Source organism: Lissotriton helveticus, chromosome 5_1 (assembly GCF_964261635.1).
Source record: "Lissotriton helveticus chromosome 5_1, aLisHel1.1, whole genome shotgun sequence".
Taxonomy (NCBI): Eukaryota; Metazoa; Chordata; class Amphibia; order Caudata; family Salamandridae; genus Lissotriton; species Lissotriton helveticus.
Genome location: NC_136065.1, coordinates 1,774,800,933 through 1,774,820,305, shown reverse-complemented (window position 1 = coordinate 1,774,820,305; position 19,373 = coordinate 1,774,800,933). Strand labels below are relative to the sequence as shown.

Sequence of the window (19,373 nt, the reverse complement as noted above, 5' to 3'; positions counted from 1 at the left end):
GGCCGCCCCGACTCCGCAGATAACGAACAGCGCCAGGTCGCAAGAATGCCACCTCCTCACCTCAGGAGTTGACGTGGGCTCGCCGCCTGGGGGCCTCCGGTCACACGTCCCCCGAACTCCGCAGCGCTCTGGCACCGTCACTCTACCCGGTGGCCGCCATCTTGTCAGGCCGCGCACGGGGAGCAACAGCGGAGCGCCGCGGACGCTTCAGGGACCTCGTCCGGGAGTTCTGGGCAAGTCGAGGCTGCCCTGAGGTGTTCCGGTCATCGATTCTTCCTTCACAGCCCCTGTACAAGTTGAGGGGGTTCCATGGGCTGTGTTTGATGTGGGCCGGCAGCCGGAGCTCTAGGAGGAACGATCCGCCATCTTAGGCGGCTTGGCCACGCCCCACAGCAAATAGTTTGTTGATGCCATTTTTAGGGAAAAGCACTTTTATCTGGAGACCTTTTTTTCCTATTTTTCCCCCCCCAAAACTCAAAATGTAGCTATATTTTGCCTATTTTTGCTGTCCCATCCAGGGGGATGCACAAACTCTGGTTTCTTTCAGAATCCCCTGGATGTTGGAAAGAAGAGCGCAAATTTGGGATGGATACATTATGTGGGGAAAAAGTCATGGAACCCTAAGCAGGAAATACATCAAATAGCCAAGAAAGGGCTCAGCTGTGGGGGGTAAAGTCAATGGCAGCCAATGCAACAAACTGTGGTGGGGCAGGTAAAGGGGGCACGGGGAGCGTGGGAGGGGGGGGGGGGGGGCGGCACTGGTTTAATAATAAAGAAATAAAGCTTCCCTAATGTTGCTCCTTCCGCCTTGTGCCTCGGCGCTCCTCTGTTTCCAGTGCAGGGATTTTCCTGAGCGGGCTTGTTTAGCGATCGCTCAGGCACAGGGAATCTGTACCGTTTCTTCAACACGGCTGGGCAATACAGCTGGGTTGGAGTAACCTAACTGCGCCAGTCGTTTGGCCAACCTAAGACCTGCTTAGCAGGCAGTGCACGTTATTCCGCCCCATATGCCATGGCCCGCCCTGCACATGCTGGCTCAGCCAGCTGTTAAAACAATATTTTATTATTGCTTTATTTTTTATTTTTCAACTGCTGGCTCTGAGCCAGTGGGGCGACGCTCCTCTGCCATTGCGGAGGAGCTGCTGCTGGGTAAAGATCCAGCAGTTAAGGAGTTGTGAATTATTCTACTAGCTTTTCTGTTGTAGGACTTACGTGATGACTAGTAGACTGACATGGATCGAGAGAGTTTGATAATGTTCCTGTTAATTAACTGTTATCCCTCAGAAGATTAAGGCACATGGCGTTGCATTAGTGCTTTGATGCAGGCATCTTCCGAAGACACTATTGTCATGTGACTCATCTGTTCCTGCTTGTGGGGTTTCAATTGGAGCAGTCTTAATGTAATTGCCTTCCATTAACCTTCAAAATTTTCCTTACAACCAATAATTTGACTAACATTCGATTGTACAATGCAAAATAATCCAGCCACAATCTTAAGAAATTCCAAAAATGCACATCTGTTCTTTGTAAACACGCCTACATAATTGCTCCCTGGATTTCTCTGCATGTACTTATGATTGTCTATCTCCTCTCCTTTATGCAGGGTGAGTTCTGCAGCGACAAACCCAAATCTGGGGCGAAGTATGGGCTTCCAGAGTCACTGGCGATCATTTCAGAAATGGGAGAGGTCACCGAGGGAATTATGGACACAAAGGTACAGTGAAGGGAGGATGCTCGGTTTGTGTAATTAGATGAGATGGAACATGTATTATACTGTGGATGCTGATTGGACTTGGATTTAAAATAATTGGCCAAAGTTCCCTCTGATTCAAGTCACATTTTTTTACAAGTATTTCTAGGGTCTTGCAGGCTTGCAACTCAGTGGTCCTATGCATCATTAGTGAATTTACTTAATCATTTGCCAGTCAGGCCTGATCTTGAAAATTAATGGGCTGTTAGCCTTGTTCACAGTGGACTGGGTCATAAATGACAGTACTTTGTACCTCTGTTTGCAGCATCTTCGCTTGCTCTAATGCTGCTTTTCTTTTCTGGACGGACTTAAGTCACCAGTGCTCACAATCTGTTTTTCACCTTGGACAAGCAAGTTCACAATGAGAATTAACAGAACTGATTAAAGCATTGAGGGAGCACTATAAAGCAGACCTGATTACTTGGCATTCTATATTTAAGGTTGGCAAACTCAATTAATTATAAATTGGGTTACAGAAAATCAGTCAACCAATTTGTTTGGAAACCATATGCCAATGTATGATGTACCTGTGGTTGATTCTTATTACGAAACTCTACAAACTTTATTAAATAACCAGATTCTTTATAAGATCTGGCACTGTAGATTGCATGTGTGGTGCATGTTGTTTGTAGACTTGACGTTTGCAAGACTAACCAGTGCACAGGTGGGTGGATTGGGTGTCAGCAAGTACAGGAACTTGTGTAATTTTTATATAGCATTTTTAGTCACTTTTCGGTTACTTGAGAGCATTTAGTTTAGCAGAGGAGGGCTTAGCAGCAAGTTGTATCTGGTTGGTGACAGGGAAGGGCTAAGAGGGTTGTGACAAGATAGGTCGGAAGTGTACCCATTTTGTGTTTCGCCAGTAGTCTTTACTCCATTTCTAATTTCATCCACATCGGAGTTTAGGAAAGCATTAATGCAATAGCCAATTTAGACAGAATTATGTAGAGCTAGTGTGTGTATCCTGAAAATAAAGTGCTGGTTTCCACAGTGTTTGTGACGCTGTTCATGCCCGCTTTTCTCTTTCTTTTTTAGATGGCACATTTCCTCACACACTATGCTGACAAAATTGAGTCGATCCATTTTTCGGACCAGTTCTCCGGTGCAAAAGTAATGCAAGAGTATGTACATATGATCTGTCATTTAATTATAGGGTAAATTGTCTGCTGCTCACTGCAGGCTCGAAAGTCCCCTTGGAGCAAGTATCTTCAAACTGGGGCTGCCTTTCAAGGGGGGCTGAATTGATTTCAAGGGAGGTGTGGTGAGACACAATGTAATGGGCTATCAAGTAGTGTCTTTTTTTAATTGTACGAATATGAATTTTCAGTGCAGCGGCCGCCAGACAATTATGTGAGCATCACTAGACATGGGCTTTGGCTCTGGCCACATTTGAGCGCTAGGAGTAAACGTTTTGATCTGTGGCAGAGAACAACAATTGTTTGTACAATCCAATCAATTTAACCTACCATGTGGAGTCCCGCAGGGCTCCTCGATGAGCCCCACTCTTTTTAATCTGTACGTTACTCCCCTTGCACAAATAATAAGGAACTGTGGCTTCACCCCAATATCCTACGCTGACGATACCCAAATCGTGGTCTCAATAAATAAAGACGTAAAGAACACAGCAGAAAAATGTCATATCTGCCTGGTACAAATCAGCCAATGGATGAGAACAAACTGCCTAAAATTAAATGGGGATAAAAGTGAAGTCATGATATTAGGAGGGGACACAAAAATATGGTCCCATTCATGGTGGCCAAAAGAACTAGTAGGATGTCCAGAACCAACAGAAAAGGTGAAAAACCGGGGAATCACGCTAGATATCAATCTTTCCTTTGATGCCCAAGCCAGTAAACTGGCATCATCATTTTGGTACATCCTGAAAATGATTAAGAAAATCCTACCTTACCTACCGTATGACTCACGTAAGACAGTGGTGACAGCATTAGCCTTGTCCCGACTGGACTACGGGAACGGCCTATATGCCGGAGCCAGGAAGAAAATCCTACTCAAACTCCAACGCCTGCAGAATGCAGCAGCCAGGCTGAAACTAGGGATACCAAAATTTGAAAAAATCAGCCACATACTAAAAAATCTACATTGGCTGCCAATTGAAAAAAAGGATACAATTCAAATCACTATGCTTAGCATATAAAGCAATTAATGGAACTGGATCACAATTTCTAAAATCCCATTTAAAACTATATGAGCCAAATAGACCTCTTAGGTCCAGCCAAAAGAAAACAGTCAGTGTCCCAAGATTCAAGAGAGCTAACTGGGGCGGAAGAAGTTTCCTGGTGCACACGACAAGAATCTGGAACCAACTACCGCTAGATATAAAAAATAGTCCATCTTTGAAATCTTTCAGAAAGGAAGTTAAAACGTGGCTTTTCTCAGCATAGCCCTAATCAACATCTTCAAGAGCCAGAGGTATCTCACAGCGCCAAGACGCCCTTGGGCATTCGCGCGCTCTACAAATGGATAAATCAAATCAAATCAAACAATCACAGATTGTAGTCATCTGTGGCACGTATTCATTGGGGGCTCTGGGTCCAGGTACAGGGGGATGTGTTGGTCGACATTTCGACTCGACTTGTGGCTTATGGGAGAGTTGAGCCTTTGCCTGCGAGTCTTCCTCAGGAAAGCATGGGGGTGGGAAGGGGCAACCAACTCGTGGTTAATAACCCTCATCCTCACTGGTCATAGTGGGAAGGGTAGCCGTATAGTAGGACTAATTCAATCTCAATCGGAAGCCTGGAAGGTCAGTCCTGAAGTCAATTCAATTGACGAGATCTGTTCAAAGCTTGATGTCCGCTGTGCCACAATTGTAAATAGACCATGTAAAATAGACCACTGGGTCAGGACACCTTGATTGATACACTTGATCAATCTCACCTTGAATCTTTCTACCTTTTCTTCTAAATCCCACATTGGGAATACTTCCCCACCCACTCAACCTTCGAGCACTCCTTCTCTGCACGTTCCCCTTGGAGCAACCACTGATATTATCGTTGATAAATGCAAATAATTTTGGAATGAAAATAAATTCATGCTGCTGACTTACCAAATTGAAGTCTCTGCACATCCACTTTCTCATGTTTTAGAAAATGTATGTTCCATTTACACTCGGATGTATTTACAAAACAAGGAATGGTATATGGTTGGACACGTTTGTCTGCAAGGAGTACTAACTTTACTTTAGCTCCTTACTAAGGATACACTGTAATAGTATCAATTGTTTAAATCATTGGTTTGAGGACCATTGTTTTCTATACCGTGCCTTAACAACGGGGTCTGAACTACGACCATGCCTTTACCACACATGCCTTTATAACAAATTTCATTGTAAAGGCAATTTTGCTTAAGGGATATGCATGGTAAATTGCATATCCCAGCCCACCTGCCCTGCGCCTTAACACTTGATACCACAGCCCTGTAATCCACCCTGCCCCAGCCCTTAAAACTACTCTGACCCCTCACCCTAACATTAGCCCGGTCCCTGTCACAAAAAACTACCCCAACCCCACCCTGAGCCCTAAAACTGACCCCGCCCATCCCTTAAAGCTACCCTTTTCCCTTCTCCCCTGCCCTGAGGCCTAAAACCCTACCCCAACCCTTAAAACTACCCGACCCCCCCCCTCTACCCCCCCTGAGCTCTAAAACCCTGCCACCTAACAAAAGCATGACCCAACACCCCCCTGCCCCAGCCCTAAAACTGACCACTACCCATAAAAACTAGGCTCCCCCAGCCCCACTTGCCTGATCACACCCTGCGCTTCCTGTCCCAATACTTCCTGTTCCTCTCCCCACTTAGCCGGTCAGCTAGACTGCCAGACAGGCAGAAACACTGTTACGCCTGCGGGGAAAGAGCACGCATGGCTCATTCCCCGTTGTAAAGGCCGTTTCCCGGATGGGTAGTTAGTGAAGTTTTGGAACCCATCTGAAACCCTGGCTTCTAGGAAACCAGCTTGAATTTTTCCTGTTCAGAGCATTTTTTCAATTTTGACAGACCAATAATAAGGAAGGGTAAGAGAAAACCCTTCAAGTCAGTAAAAATGGTTGAATTTGTTTGGTAGTAATTTTGGGGAAAATCTCCACGTAGTTTATTGGTTGATTCTCATTGTTTGTATTTTAAATCTGTAATCCGGTTAAGGGCCAGCCTACATAACTCTGAACCAAACGGCGCAACCAGCATTTCAGCTTCTCTCTTCTGCTGGGAGAGGCTGTGAAGACGGGTAGGCTGCATTTATTGGGGTTTGTAATCTTACAGTTGGGTCTTCAGAGGAAAGTAAGGTTGATTGAAAGGATTTAGATACCATTCATCACCCCTTCAGAGGGGCGGGAGGGTGGGACTCTTGACATTGGTTCCATAACTTAGGGTTTTGCATGGAAAACGAATAGCCTGTTAGGGTTGATTGCACTTGAGAATCTTTAGCAGGACTTGTGTTTTTTACAACATAATTCTTGTGTAGAGAGTGGGAAGATTTTGGAGCACAAAGTGAGATCTCAATCCTTATACCAGTCTGTCAGTCTGTGTTGACGTTGCCTCTACCCAACTTGCGGCATTGTATTGAGATTTGCCAGTAAACTGAATACTGGCTACTCACATTGGCCTTGTGAGCTCAAATGGTGCCAACACTGTATTGCCACTGTTTAGAAAACCATGGAATGTGTCTGTGCATGCCAAAATAAAATGTTCTGTAGTTGCTGTGCTTCGTTTGATCATTTGGATAATCTACTTTGTTTTTTGACAGGGAGGGTCAGCCTTTGAAGTTACCCGACACAAAGAGAACACTGCTTTTTACATTTAATGGTAAGAACAGTATACTTATCCCCACCTAAAACCTTTTGTTTACTCAAATTGAGAAAACAACATTTGATTCCTCTGGGAGGTCAAAAATCTATTTGTCCTCTTTATTTCTTTATTTTTTTTATCGTAGACACTGTTAATATCATTGGTTTGTGTTCTACAGCAAAGAGAGCTAGGTGCACACAGCATGCTCCGTATCTCTCTCTCTACATGTATGTGCAGCCTGCATTTACCACATTGGTCATTTCTTAGCAGGCCACTTGTCTTTCAATCTACCGTTCAATGTGTCTTAATCGCAGGGGTCCTATCCTTTGTCATCCTTATTTATTTGTTTATATCAGGACCCTGCAATCCCTAAAATTGCAGAAAGAGTAGGGTGGCTTTTTAAAATACAAACTTCTTGATTTTTTTTTTCTGTGAAGATCTAATCATATAGTTGAAATTTCAACTTTAATTTCCACGGCATATGTTTTCAGAGATAATTAGCGTAGAAATCAAGGCACTGTTATTAATGTATCCATTCAGTGATGTATTTAATCTGCGAGCATTACAGTATGCACCCCATTGAAATAACCAACCTTGAGACTGAAATTCACCTACAATTCCTTCATTTTGAATATTCCTCGCTAACTTGCCCTGCCACTTCTTCGATTAAAACTTTGTCTTCTCCTCTAATGATTTTCAGATACTTCTTCAATTATAAGTTAAATTGTGGAATGTCTAAGGCCTCTCTTTACCTGGTCTAATCCTTAGATTTTTCAAGTGAAGTTTAAGGTTACTGATTTGAGAGATTAGTACATTTTCTTGCTACCATGCTTCTTCTCCCCAATCTGTTTTAACTGAAAGGATGTCAGATTTTCAATTACTTTCGTTTTTTACGAGCTCAGGCAAATTAGCTTAAGGTATCAAAGCTAGCATTTGAATGGTGAGGGGGATGAAGCCACTTCACAGTAAGTGCTTGGCAAGGAAATAAGGTAGAGAAGAGCCCTAAAGCAAGGTAAAGCATTGAAAGTAATGAGGAAATGGGAGAAAGCTCCCGGGAAGACCAACTATGCATAGCAAGACAAGTAAAAAAAGCTTAAGCAACGAGGTAACAGGAAAGCAGCCCAATTTTTGGGACAGAAGTCTATGGCCATATCTACAGCCCACTTATTAGAAGTAGACCGTTAATCCCTCGATCCATCTAAATGGACACAAATATGGGAACAGGTTATCTGTATTTCATCTAAATTCATAAACTCTGTGGAGATGGTTAGTGACTGTTATTGTGCATTACTTTTACTCTTCTTTCTGGACTGATAACTAATCCGTTAAATCCAAAGAGCTTGAATTTGTAGGTAGCTTGCTCTTTACATAGTGGACCAAAACGAGGTACACCTTGTAGAAAGTCTAGGCAACCCTTATTGGTTTACAGAGGCATAAATGTTAACATTAAATGGGTGAGCGGTTTAGGCTTGTCAGAGTGTAGTTCTACGCATTTGATGTACTCGGAGAAGTAATAAATGAGTCACACACAAGAATAAGTCAGAGACCAATTCAGAAAAATAACTTATTTTATGTAAATTTTGATACCAAAAGCTTCGTCATAAAATAAGTACTTTTTTAAACATTATTTTTTTACTGGTGAGTAAATAGTTCACTTAAATGTTGCATACAGTTATTCACGATTTGGTTTCTGGGGGTCTCCTTAGTGTCTTACGGGGCCAAGGTCCAAAGTATCACCAGCAGTTACTCGTCACCTGCTCTGGGGCGTCCGGGTGCAGAGGTGCTGGTCGGGTTGGTAGCTGTGGTCTCGCAGCGCCGGTGGAAAGAAGGGGGGCCACCTAGATACTGACTGCAGAAGGGGACTTGGGGACAAGTCTGGGAGCTCCCAACCGGAGATCGGGTCACAAGTGTCTTGGGGACAAGAGGGCACAGTTGGTTTGTTTGTACCCAGGCTGCGGCGCACGGGTGCACAGTGAAAAAGTCAGATGGGCTGTGTGCTTTCTAGGGCCTTGCAGTTGTCAGTCATTGTCAGTTGAGGGTACAAAATCAGGGCATCTGAGCTACTCTAGAAGTGGGTCTCTGCGGTGTTCTCGTTCCTCAACGGCTGCTTAGTCCCTCTGCAGTGGGAATCTGGATTGGACTCTCATGGGCTCTGTTTGCTGCAAGGGATCTGGTTCCCGGGGTATTGGTCCTGGTATCCTCTCACTTGGTGGGGGGGACAGATCTGATCTTCAGGAGTGCAGAATCCTCTTCCTGGAAGGCTGCTGTGTTGCGTTGTTGTTGAGGAGTGGCAACTCGGCCAACCGGACTTAGCGTGTCAGTGCCTGCGAACTGCAGGGGAGCAGCTCCTCCCCTACTCCAAGGGAGATTACTGACCATTTTCAAAGGGCTGGCAGTCTTGCGGCGTTCTTGGAAGCTGGTCAGGTGCAGGACAAGTCCCTGGTCACGATTGTCGAGACAGGTGCAGGCAGGCAGGGTTTGGCGCCAAAAGTCCACAGCAGTCTTCAGTTCTCGCTTTTCCCGCTGCTCTTCTTTGTCCTCCTTCTTCTTCTTAATCCTAGTCTTCTTCTTCCTCTTCTACGTCTGTAGAATCTGAGGTCCTGGTGTCAGGGGTATCACCTAAAAGCTCAATTTTGGGACATTAGGTGGAGTGACAGGTAGTAGCCAATGGGCTACTTAGCTGTAGGGTGTCTACACCGCCTATATGACTTCTTTGGGAAGGGGGCATAACTCTGATTGAGAGAGCTTTATTCTACCAAAACGAAGATGGTGTTATTCTAAAAGTTGTTTGACATCTGGTAGCCCACCTAAGGGATGGAAATAGCCTTAGAGGGGGACATGCCTCCTAATTACCCAATGTTCCTGCCTGTCCTGGTGCCAAGTGGACCCGGGCAGTGTGTGGCATTTCCTCCGTTAGGGAAACTCTGGGTCGCATATCAAAGGCAGCAGAGGTCTTTGAAGCCTCCTGTCTTGATATGCTGAGCACTTAGCCATCATGCTTGGAGGAGGTGACAACACCTCCAGCTGGAGCAGGCATTGTTTCGGCCCTCAGAACGCACAAGCGCTCGCTTGTAGGGGGTCAGAACCCTGTCTGTGGTGGCAGGCTGGTCTAAGACAGTCAGCCAGCATACTAGTAGTCGGTAGGCTTTCAGGGGGTACCTTTAAGGTGTCCACTGGGTGCATGTATTAATAAAACCATAACTGGAATCCATGTGGTTTATTAATACGAACTTTTTTATACCAAACTTCTCTACTTTCCGTGAAGCCATCCTGTAGCTGTACTCAAAATGTTCATCTTGTTCACTTAGAATATCTAAGAATTGACTTAGACATCACAGGGTCATATCGCTCATGCATATAGTACCACACATATAGCATAGTGCACCCTGCCGTAGGGCTGTAAGGCCTGCTGTTTGGGCGACTTACCTATACTGCATGTAGTGTCTGCAGGCATGGTGCACAGGAGGTGTGCCATGTCGTCTTCACTTTTCTCTGCAAAATGGCACATAGCCTGCAATGGCAGATTGCATGTTGGTGCTGAGGTATCCCTTAGGGTGGCACAATACATGCTGCAGCTCTTAGGGAGCCCCTTTAGCCTCCTTGCTTTACGTACTAGGGATACCATTTACTAGGGATTTTCAGGGGGTGCTAAAGGTATTGCCAATTGAGGAAACAATTTTACAGTTTTAGGGAAAGAGATCTGGCACTGTGTACCCGGATAGCAGGAACCCGGTGCACTTCTGTCAAATTTGCAGATACCAGGCAAAAAGTGGGGGTGACCATGTCAAAAAGGGGCACTTTTCCTACAGAAATTATAAGTAAAAACCCAGAGCAAGTGTAGTTCAAAAAGGAAACTACAGTTATTCACTTCTGCACTATAAATCCACTTACTAAATTCTTTTTAAATTCCTTTTAGATTTGATAAGCGTTTGGCTTTGAAAAAAGAAACAGAATAGTAATCCAGTGATTAGAACATTGTGAAATGAAATTAGATGAAATGAAATTACATTTATAAAGCGTAATGGCTACCCTGAGGCCTCCCAGCGCTGCGGACGGGACACAGAAGGACAGAGGAGATAAGTTAAATACAGTTCTTAAAAAGGTGTGTTTTTAGGAGTTTACGAAATGCTAGCCAGTTGGGCTCCTTACAGAGAAGTAGAGGAAGGGCGTTCCATTGGGTGGCGGCATTGTGAGAAAAGGAGCGCCAGCTGCATCTGGCTCTGCTTATTCTAGGGGGTAAGGCCAGAAAATTAGCTGTTGAACAAAGGTTTCTGCTCAGACAGTACGGGGTGATTGGGGATTGGATAACAGCTGGGCTCCTCTTCCAGCAGGCCTTACGGGCCAGGCACATGGCCTTAAACTGAATCCTCTCCCAGATCGGCAGCCAATGAAGGCTCCTAAGTGCTGGTTTGTCAGATCGCCGACAGGAAATCTGAAGTAACGGGCAGGCTGAACAATTTTGAATGACCTGGAGCTTATGTATGGTGGAATGAGGGGCTCCTAAATAAAGGGCATTCCCGTAGTCCAGGCAGGAGAGGATGAGGGCCTGGACCATAATCCTTCTGGCCTGAAAGGCGAGGATCTCATGAAACATCCTCAGCAGGCCGTAACATGTGGCAGAAAGCTTTGCTGCCTGACAGTTAAAATTAAGCGAACAATCGAGCCAGAATCCAAGACTCTTACTCTGATCTTTCGGGGCGGGTGCTGGGCCAAGGCAATTAGGCCAGAGCAGGGTGGAGTTGAAGGAGGCGGAGTTGCCAAGAAGCATCAGCTCTGTTTTATCCCAATTGAATTTAAGGCAGGGGAGTTGCATCCTCTTGGCCACCTCCTCTAGGCAAGAGTCCAGGGTGCTAGATGACCCCTCGGTGTGATTTAATGCCACCACAAGTTGAGTGTCATCTTCATAGGTGATGATTCTAATGCCAAATGGATGGACAATCTCCGCTAGGGGTCTCATGTACACAGTAAACTAAGTGGGGATCAGGGAGGTGCCCTGAGGAACCCCACAGCTGAGAGGCAACCTCTTAGACACCACATCACCTTCAAAGACTTGAAAGGAACGCCTGCTGAGGAAGGACTGTAGCCATGTGATTGCAGTGCCGGACACTCCCACACTCGTGAGTCTGAGGATCAGCGTGTTATGATTAGCAGTGTCAAATGTGGCACTTAGTTCGAGGAGGATAACCGCTGCAGCACCTCCTTGATCCAGTATCCTCCTCGCGTCCTCAGTTATCACTAGAAGAGCGGTCTCGATCCCGAGTTGGGAGGGATGGAGCAGCTCATTTGTATCCAAGAACTCTACCAGCACAGTATTTCTTGGCTTTTCTAGGATCTTCCTCAACCAGGGAAGGAGAGAGATAGGGTGGTAGTTGGCCACATAAACCTGATCAAGATTATGTTTCTTTAGCAGGGTTTTTTTTTTAACAGATTTTAATGACAGATCACAAACAAATCGCAGAGCTCTGTACCCCAGAGGCATCTGCCAGTCAAGTGTATGCATGAATGACATCGCAATCCATCCCGATTTTTACATAAGTAACAAGAGAACAGACCCAATGCAATGAACTACCCTCCCTCCCACTCCCCCCCCCCCCCCACCCGGACCCCCCCCCTCCCCCACACAAGGTTACTAACTTGTCGGCAATCGGTACACACATGTCCTCTTTAGCAGGGTTTTAACCATTGCACTTTTCCAGGCATCAGGTACTGTGCTTGATGCAATGAAGTTGTTTATAACAGTGGTTCCCAAACTTTTGACTCCTGAGGACCCCCATTGAGTCACCACTGGAAGCCGGGGACCCCCAAGCAATTTGTATGAGTTAAATTTCAAACATTAAAACAGTAATTCGAAAAAAATACACACGTGTGCACACAAAACAAATACTCAAAGTACGACCATTTCATTTAGCGCCTCGCAATTGGCGACACATTGCGAGTGGCAAATTGTGAGTCGCTAAATGAAATGTACAACAGTGTGTTTAACACTGTTTGGGATTCCCAATGGGGTCGCAAATTGCGAGGTTCATTAATATTAATGAGCCTCTCGCAATTTGCGAGCCCATTGGGAATGCCAGCTCTCCCAGCGATGGTGGCCTGCTGGGCTCTGCTGGCCACCATGTCTCGGACTGCTTTTAAATAAAGCAGTTTTTTGGAAAAAAATGCAGCCTGTTTACCATGCATTTAAAAAAAAAAAAAGAAAATGAAACGTTTTCGTTTCATTTTCTAAGGGCAGGCAGAGGTCCCTGGGGCCACTGCCTGCCCTTAGAAAATAATTTTGCATGCATTTGCAAAGGGGAAGGGGTCCCCTTGGGACCCCTTCCCATTTGGGAATGCATTACCATCTACTTGAAGTAGGTGGTTATTGTGACTGTTTAGTGACCGCAAAACATTTGTACATGGTTTTGAGACTCGCTATTTGGAAGGGAATGCCCCTTCCAAATAGCAAGTTGCAAAACCTATTTAGAGAGTCGCAAACAAATTGCGACTCGTGAAATAGGCTATGTACATGGCCCAATAGGTTTTTGCATGCGCATACAGATCGTACATCTGGCCCTTAGTATTTTATATTGAAGTAATAGCCCCTCTGTCACATGTATTTCATTTGTTTTATAGCATCTCTCATACCATTGTAGGATGTCAGAGCACTTTACATCACACACATATAGAGACATTGAATCATACATGTAAATAAGTGTGTATATAAAATGTTTAAAGACTGCTTGGTCTGGAAAAGCACAAACCCAGGATTCAGAACATAACACAGTGGCTAGCATTGACTTTAACATTAAAAATGTATTTCCACCCAAATATATCTTTTTAGCACCATCAGATAATGAATAATTGGGCCAAAATATAAGTTACTAACTGGTACCATGCAGTTTGAAAGCAGCTCTTTGACAGTTTATAGGTCCCTCTGCTAGATTAAGATTACCACTTATGGAGTGCACAGTAACAAAAGAAACTCTGTGACAAAAGCAGCAACCACGAACCTAGGCACATAAAATACTACTTTTTAAGATGCATGTTACACGTTCTTTGAAGTAGGCACATTAACCCTCTGTGTTACATTAGTTAAGTCAAAGTTGCCACTGAACAAAACTCTCCTTGCTCTCCAGTAGGTACATTAATCACAGGCATTCTCTTGACACTTTTATTGTTGCTGGAAAGCTGCTAATTATACAAGAAATGTTTCTGTGCTTTTAAAACTGTTGCCTACGGACCCCCTGGGAATGTGTCACGGACCACAGTTTGGGAATCACTGGTTTATAAGATCAAGGATTACATGACAGATGGTATCAGCAGCTAATGTAAGGGCCTGAGGAGGGCCAGGGTCTAAGGGAGGACCAATTTGAGTTTTGCCATAATCTAATCCAGTAAGGCGAGGTCCAGAGGGGGAAATTGCCCAAGTGAGGTTTGGGTTACAGAGAGTGGATCCGGGATAGAGGTCCTAGGCTGAAGATTCTGAGTGACCGAGAAGGACAAGTAGATGGTTTGAGTTTTTTGCTGAAAAAACTCTGCCAAATCCTTACAGGGCATGAGTGCTCCCTCTGGCATAGATTGTTTTTGAGGCAATTTAGAGGGAGTTTCGGCCATTTTAAAAATTACTTTGGGGCAGTTTGCGGCTGAATTGATTTTCATTTCATAAAGGAAAGCTTGGGCAGTTTTAATTTCGGACTCTGATTGACTCCCCATATTTTAACTTACTAGAGTCTGAATAATTCTGTCTCCACCTTCTTCCAAGCCTTCTGCAGGATTGCTTTAGTTCTCTTAGCTTGGGGGAAAACCAGGGGGACATTTTCAGCTTGGATATTTTGAGGGTGTGTGTCTTAGGGAGTACTACCTGCAGGGAACTATCGTTCCAGTGATTAAAATTGTCAATGGCTTCGTTGGGGTTTGGGTCGATAGGGAGTCTGAACCATTTTCTATCCAAGGTGAAGGTTATACTAGAGGGAGCCAGGGGGTCAGAAATTTCCCAAGATAAGGGGATCAAACAATTATCCGACCAGGAAAGTGGTACAGGGGTTCCTACGGTGAGCTTGTTACAATTGCTAAACACAGGATCTAAAAGGTGGCCTTTAATATGAGTGGATGCAAGTACTCTTGGGAGACCTGCAGGTTGACTCTCTGCTCTTTCGCCATATGATCAGAGGGGTCATCTAAGTGAAAATTAAGGTCCCCGAGCACCGTGAAATTGGATGGGGCATAGGCTAAATTAGCGACAGTAGACGGAAGAGCAGTGAGAAAATGTCCTGAGGCACCAGGAGGGCGATAGATTAATATACCAGATAGTGTTCATAGGTGAAACATTGAGTGAAAAGGCCAGACTCCCATGAGGCACACAACACTGGAAATTCGAGTAGGCGTTTCGTTTTTATCCCCCTTGTTCTTTGGTACCTCTAATATTACGCTCTGTTGACTGGCATGATTAATCACTCCCTCACTTAGACTTTCACAATTCAGTAATGGGTCTGCAGAAATGAGGCAGTTGAATTTGTTATTAAGAACAATAGCTATACCTCCTACTTTCCCACTCTTAGGATCCACCCGTAATATAGAGTAGCGGGGTGGGAGGGTTTGAGCAAGATTAGGCTCCAATTCTTTGTGAAGCCACGTCTCTGTCAAAAAGAGGGCTTTGGGCTTTAGGTCCTCCAGCAAAATAGTAAGTTCAGTCGAGTGTTTGGAGAATGATCTACAATTCAATAGAAACATCCTAAAAGGGAATGAGTTGCCAGAAGGCATAGGAGCTTGACTACCAGGCAGAAAGGAAAAGTTACAGTGGGAGCAGTGAGGGACCCAGTCTGCAACATTCAGAGAGTGCAAGCATTTTTCATTGATGTCCATCCTCAACGTATAGAGGGTATGGGGATATAGGACATCACATTTCCTGGAGAACGAACAGGGGTTGTGGCCCCTGGTCCCGGCCCGGCCGGGCGCAGCCTGGCTTGCCTTTGGCACGCCTCCGGTGTGTCTGCTGCTCGGGAGATCAGGCATCCATCCGAAATACTGTGTGGAAGCTCCGCCCCCTCCGGTCTCCAGCCCTGAAGTGGGGGAAAAGGTTGCCGATACTCCCACCACTCATTGCTTACCATCGGGTGACTCCTCACCCACGCACACAAGGCCCTACACGACCTGGGCCCCAAGTACCTCAACGACCGCATGACCTTCTACACGCCCACCCGCCAGCTACGATCGACCAACCACGCCCTCGCCACCGTACCACGCATCCGCAGAGCCACCGCCGGAGGAAGATCCTTCTCCTACCTGGCAGCCAAGACCTGGAACTCCCTCCCCATTCACCCTTCGACGTACCGAAGACCATCTCTCCTTCAGGAAGCAACTCAAGACCTGGCTGTTCGAGCAGTGACACACCCCCTCCCCCAGCGCCTTGAGACCCTCCCAGGTGAGTAGCGTGCTATATAAATTTCGTGATTGATTGATTTCCTTGTCACTCATTTGCCTGCTTCTTTTTCGTGTCCGAGCTTGACAGTCTTCTGTGTGTCCCTCCAATGGAACATTGCCTCTTTACAATCTTGTTGATTGGTTGGCATCACTGCTTCCACTGCTTACTTTTCAAATACTACTTTATTTCTACTCCATTAGAGTGTGTGTGCTTTTGAGCCATCTCCCTCATGTACATCTCTCACTCTGCACTCCATGCCGTGCTCATTGCCCGCCTGCTTCTTCCCACACTCCTTTTTCTTGCACTTGTCAGTCTGCTTCTCTCCATTGTATCCCTTCCCCACATGTTCCATCTGCATTACTCTCCTCCAAGCCCCATGTTGCTTTTACTCCTTCACACTCCACTCCTGCTGTTTTGGCTTCCCCTTCTGCCCTCCCGGTTGCTTTTGGACCTCATACTATGTTGACTCAGCATTCTCCCAAAACACATTCTCTCATGTTTCTTTGCCATTCCTCCTATCCTCAACCATGTTTCCCCCGTCCTTTCGCTTTATAAAATAAACAATGTAAACCTTTGGCATCTTTTATTTTGTTTTTAGTTACAGATCGACCTCTGATCGGTACTTAGAATGAAAAAAAGGTGCATGTCCGTTTTTGTAGGCACACACAGCAGTATCAGATCATCACCTGTGCTGTGCAGTGCAGCAAAAAAACATTGGCAAAGCCAGTAGGTCGCAATTACGAGACCTGTTTGCTTTTCCCATGATTGTGTTTTTTTTTATATAGAGTATATGGGGCACTTGGGTGAACCAGGAGGCGATGGCCATGAGAGTGGGAGAATTTTAACAGACTGACCTTATCTAGTAGAATACAGACGAGCCATGAATTAAAGAGTGTGGTGAAAAACTTCTAAATAATGGATACTCCGCTATCTTCCATCAGCTCTCCTGTGTATGACAGATTTTTTTATTTATGTTTTTACCAAAGGCCAAACAGAAATTAAAGCAAATTTCATTACACTGATTTGTTAGACCAAAGAGCACTGTAAAGAGAGATGGCTTGTCTACGGCCCAGTAGGCAGAGTAAAGATATAAGAGCTAGCTGTTTGACCTGAAAAACAAAACCAGTAAGCAAGAATACTCTGTATAGGTGTAATAAGTTACTACTTTCATGTGTTTGGTGTATGGCACAAAATATATAATGGCACTAGACATAGTGGTAACTGTTGTTTAGCACTTGTGTCCGAGTACTACTGATACTATTGCACCACATTACTTGCTTTGGGCATTTTATTATCCAGCTGTACTGACGTTTAGCATTCAACACTTACCCTAGGAAAGTGGTGGTAGTTAAAAACTCAAATTTATTTTTTTAACATATTTTTATTGGTTTTCCGTACATCCAGAGAGGTCATGAAACATGGAAAGAAACAAGGGGTTTCAGTTAAATGCCCCATACAATCATCAGTTGCCCAGTTTCAAGCAAGTTAGTTAAGGCATAGTTATAGCATCAGAAGATGGTTCATACCAATTTTCGAACAGACTTCTTAACAATCCAGAAAAATCCCTGCCATTTATATTTAATCGGAGAAAAAATGCTCCCCCCATGTGCTACCCCACCCTACAGTCCCGGCAGAGCCCTGAGAAAAAATCCTGGACCCGTCATAGAAAAAATGTAAACCCCAACTCCCCCCTCCACCCCCCGCCCCACCTTCCCTGGCATGTCACTTAAGTACTGGCTTCACAGGATCTAGGGAGACGAAGGCGCAAAAAGGGCAATTTGTTGGAATGAGGGGAAATTCAAGAGGAAAATGATAAACATAGGACAGGCCACCCATCCCGAGCTAAGACTGGGAGGGTGCCCAGCATACCCTGCACTAATCTACCGCTGCCATCAGGTTGTTCGCAGGCGATTCATCCTCCGCACTGTCAGGAGTTTTGAGCGCCATTACAAGCAGTTCCCAAGCTCTCGCCCTTTCCATGCCTTTTCGCTCCCCATGCGGTTTGCAACCTGTAATCTAATCACCTCCTCACACTCAGCCCATTTCAGTAGGTCCGCTTTCTACTTAATGGCCCTAGGAGCCTGCTGTTCTTTTCAATGTGTGGTGATGGTTCTCTTGGATAGTAGGAAGCCTAGGTCTATAAATTTACTGGTGATTTTATTTTTTGCGGTATGATGAAACCAGTGTAGGATGCAGTGAGCCATGGATGGGTCCAAATCCCTGTCGGTCACTTCCTCCCAATAATTATCTAGGAGCGGGCATTCCCACAGCATATGTTTAAAATCTGCAATATCTGCCACGCATCTCGGGCAAGTCGCAGGGTTGGTCGGAAAATATGCATGTAGCTTCCCTGAGGTAAGGTATGCTCTGTGTAGAATATAGAAGTGTATTAACTGGAACCTCGCATACCTTGTGCCCTTCCAGGCTCTCTCCACCAGCTCATCCCATCATGCCTTGTCGGGATGGCAGTCCCTAGGTCCTTTTCCCATTTAAGGTTTAGAGCTGATTAGGGGGAAAAGTGTGTGTGGGGGGGGTGTTAAGGATTTCAGTTTCATGCGTCTGTTGAGGCATGTCACTGCTTTTATTGTGCCTGCTACCACTACCACGTATTGGGAGCCCATAGAAGTGGGCAGTTCCATCATACCCGTTCCTCCAGGCAAGTCATAACTGGCCCGCAGCTCAGCAAACTAGAGAAGAGCTCCCCTCTCATAAAGGTCCCCCATGCTGTGCCCAATCCTCCAATTTCTGCCAGGTACCCCCATGTGGCAAGGCCCTACACATCTGCATTGGTATCTCTGGAGCATAGGGGCATTTTATTGAGGCCATCCGCAGGTACCTGTTCCAGCATTTTGGCGCTGTGGCAAATTCTAGGGTGAGGGGTTGAGGACCAATCAGAAGTCGCAGTACAATGTGGGACTAAACCATCAGGGGCCCAAAAAATATTCCTGGCTCCACCCCTCCTCTAGTGGCCCGTGTGACCCATTGTGTGAGCCACTGGAATTGGGCCGCTAAATTAAAGGTTTCATAGTCTCGAACCACCAAACCCCCCTCTGCTCAGGGGCGCTTAAGTATACTAAGGGCTACCCTGCGCCTGCACTTTCCCCAGAGGAAAGCGGTAATCATTGTACAGAGTTGTTTGAAGTAGGGAGCCGGAACCCTAATCGGGAGGGTCCCAAAGAGATGCAGGAGTCACGAGAGGGTCACCATTTTAAGGAGTGCCACACATCCGGCGAGAGATAGGGGAAGGGAGCCCCACAATTCGAACTTGGCCCTAGTCCCTCTGATGACCTTCCCAATGTTGCCTTCAAGAATATCCACAGGGTCGTGGTAAATAATGGTGCCCAGGTAGGGCAAGCATCTGTCTTCCCAATTCATTCCATCCGTGCACCTTGGTCCTAGCCTATTCCCTCACACCAGGAAGAGTTATC

General features: G+C 45.5%; 1 protein-coding gene across 4 annotated transcripts in view; it reads left to right on the top strand.

Annotated features, from left to right (window-relative positions):
* The window catches only part of CCDC47 (coiled-coil domain containing 47), a 353,169-nt gene that overhangs the window by 222,471 nt on the left and 111,325 nt on the right, over nucleotides 1–19,373 (top strand). For all 4 annotated transcript variants that reach the window (XM_078645050.1, XM_078645051.1, XM_078645052.1 and 1 more), the window contains exons 8-10: nucleotides 1,604–1,714; nucleotides 2,786–2,871; nucleotides 6,505–6,563. In XM_078645050.1, the coding sequence (XP_078501176.1) occupies nucleotides 1,604–1,714; nucleotides 2,786–2,871; nucleotides 6,505–6,563 (256 nt within the window). The remainder of the gene's footprint in view (nucleotides 1–1,603; nucleotides 1,715–2,785; nucleotides 2,872–6,504; nucleotides 6,564–19,373) is intronic.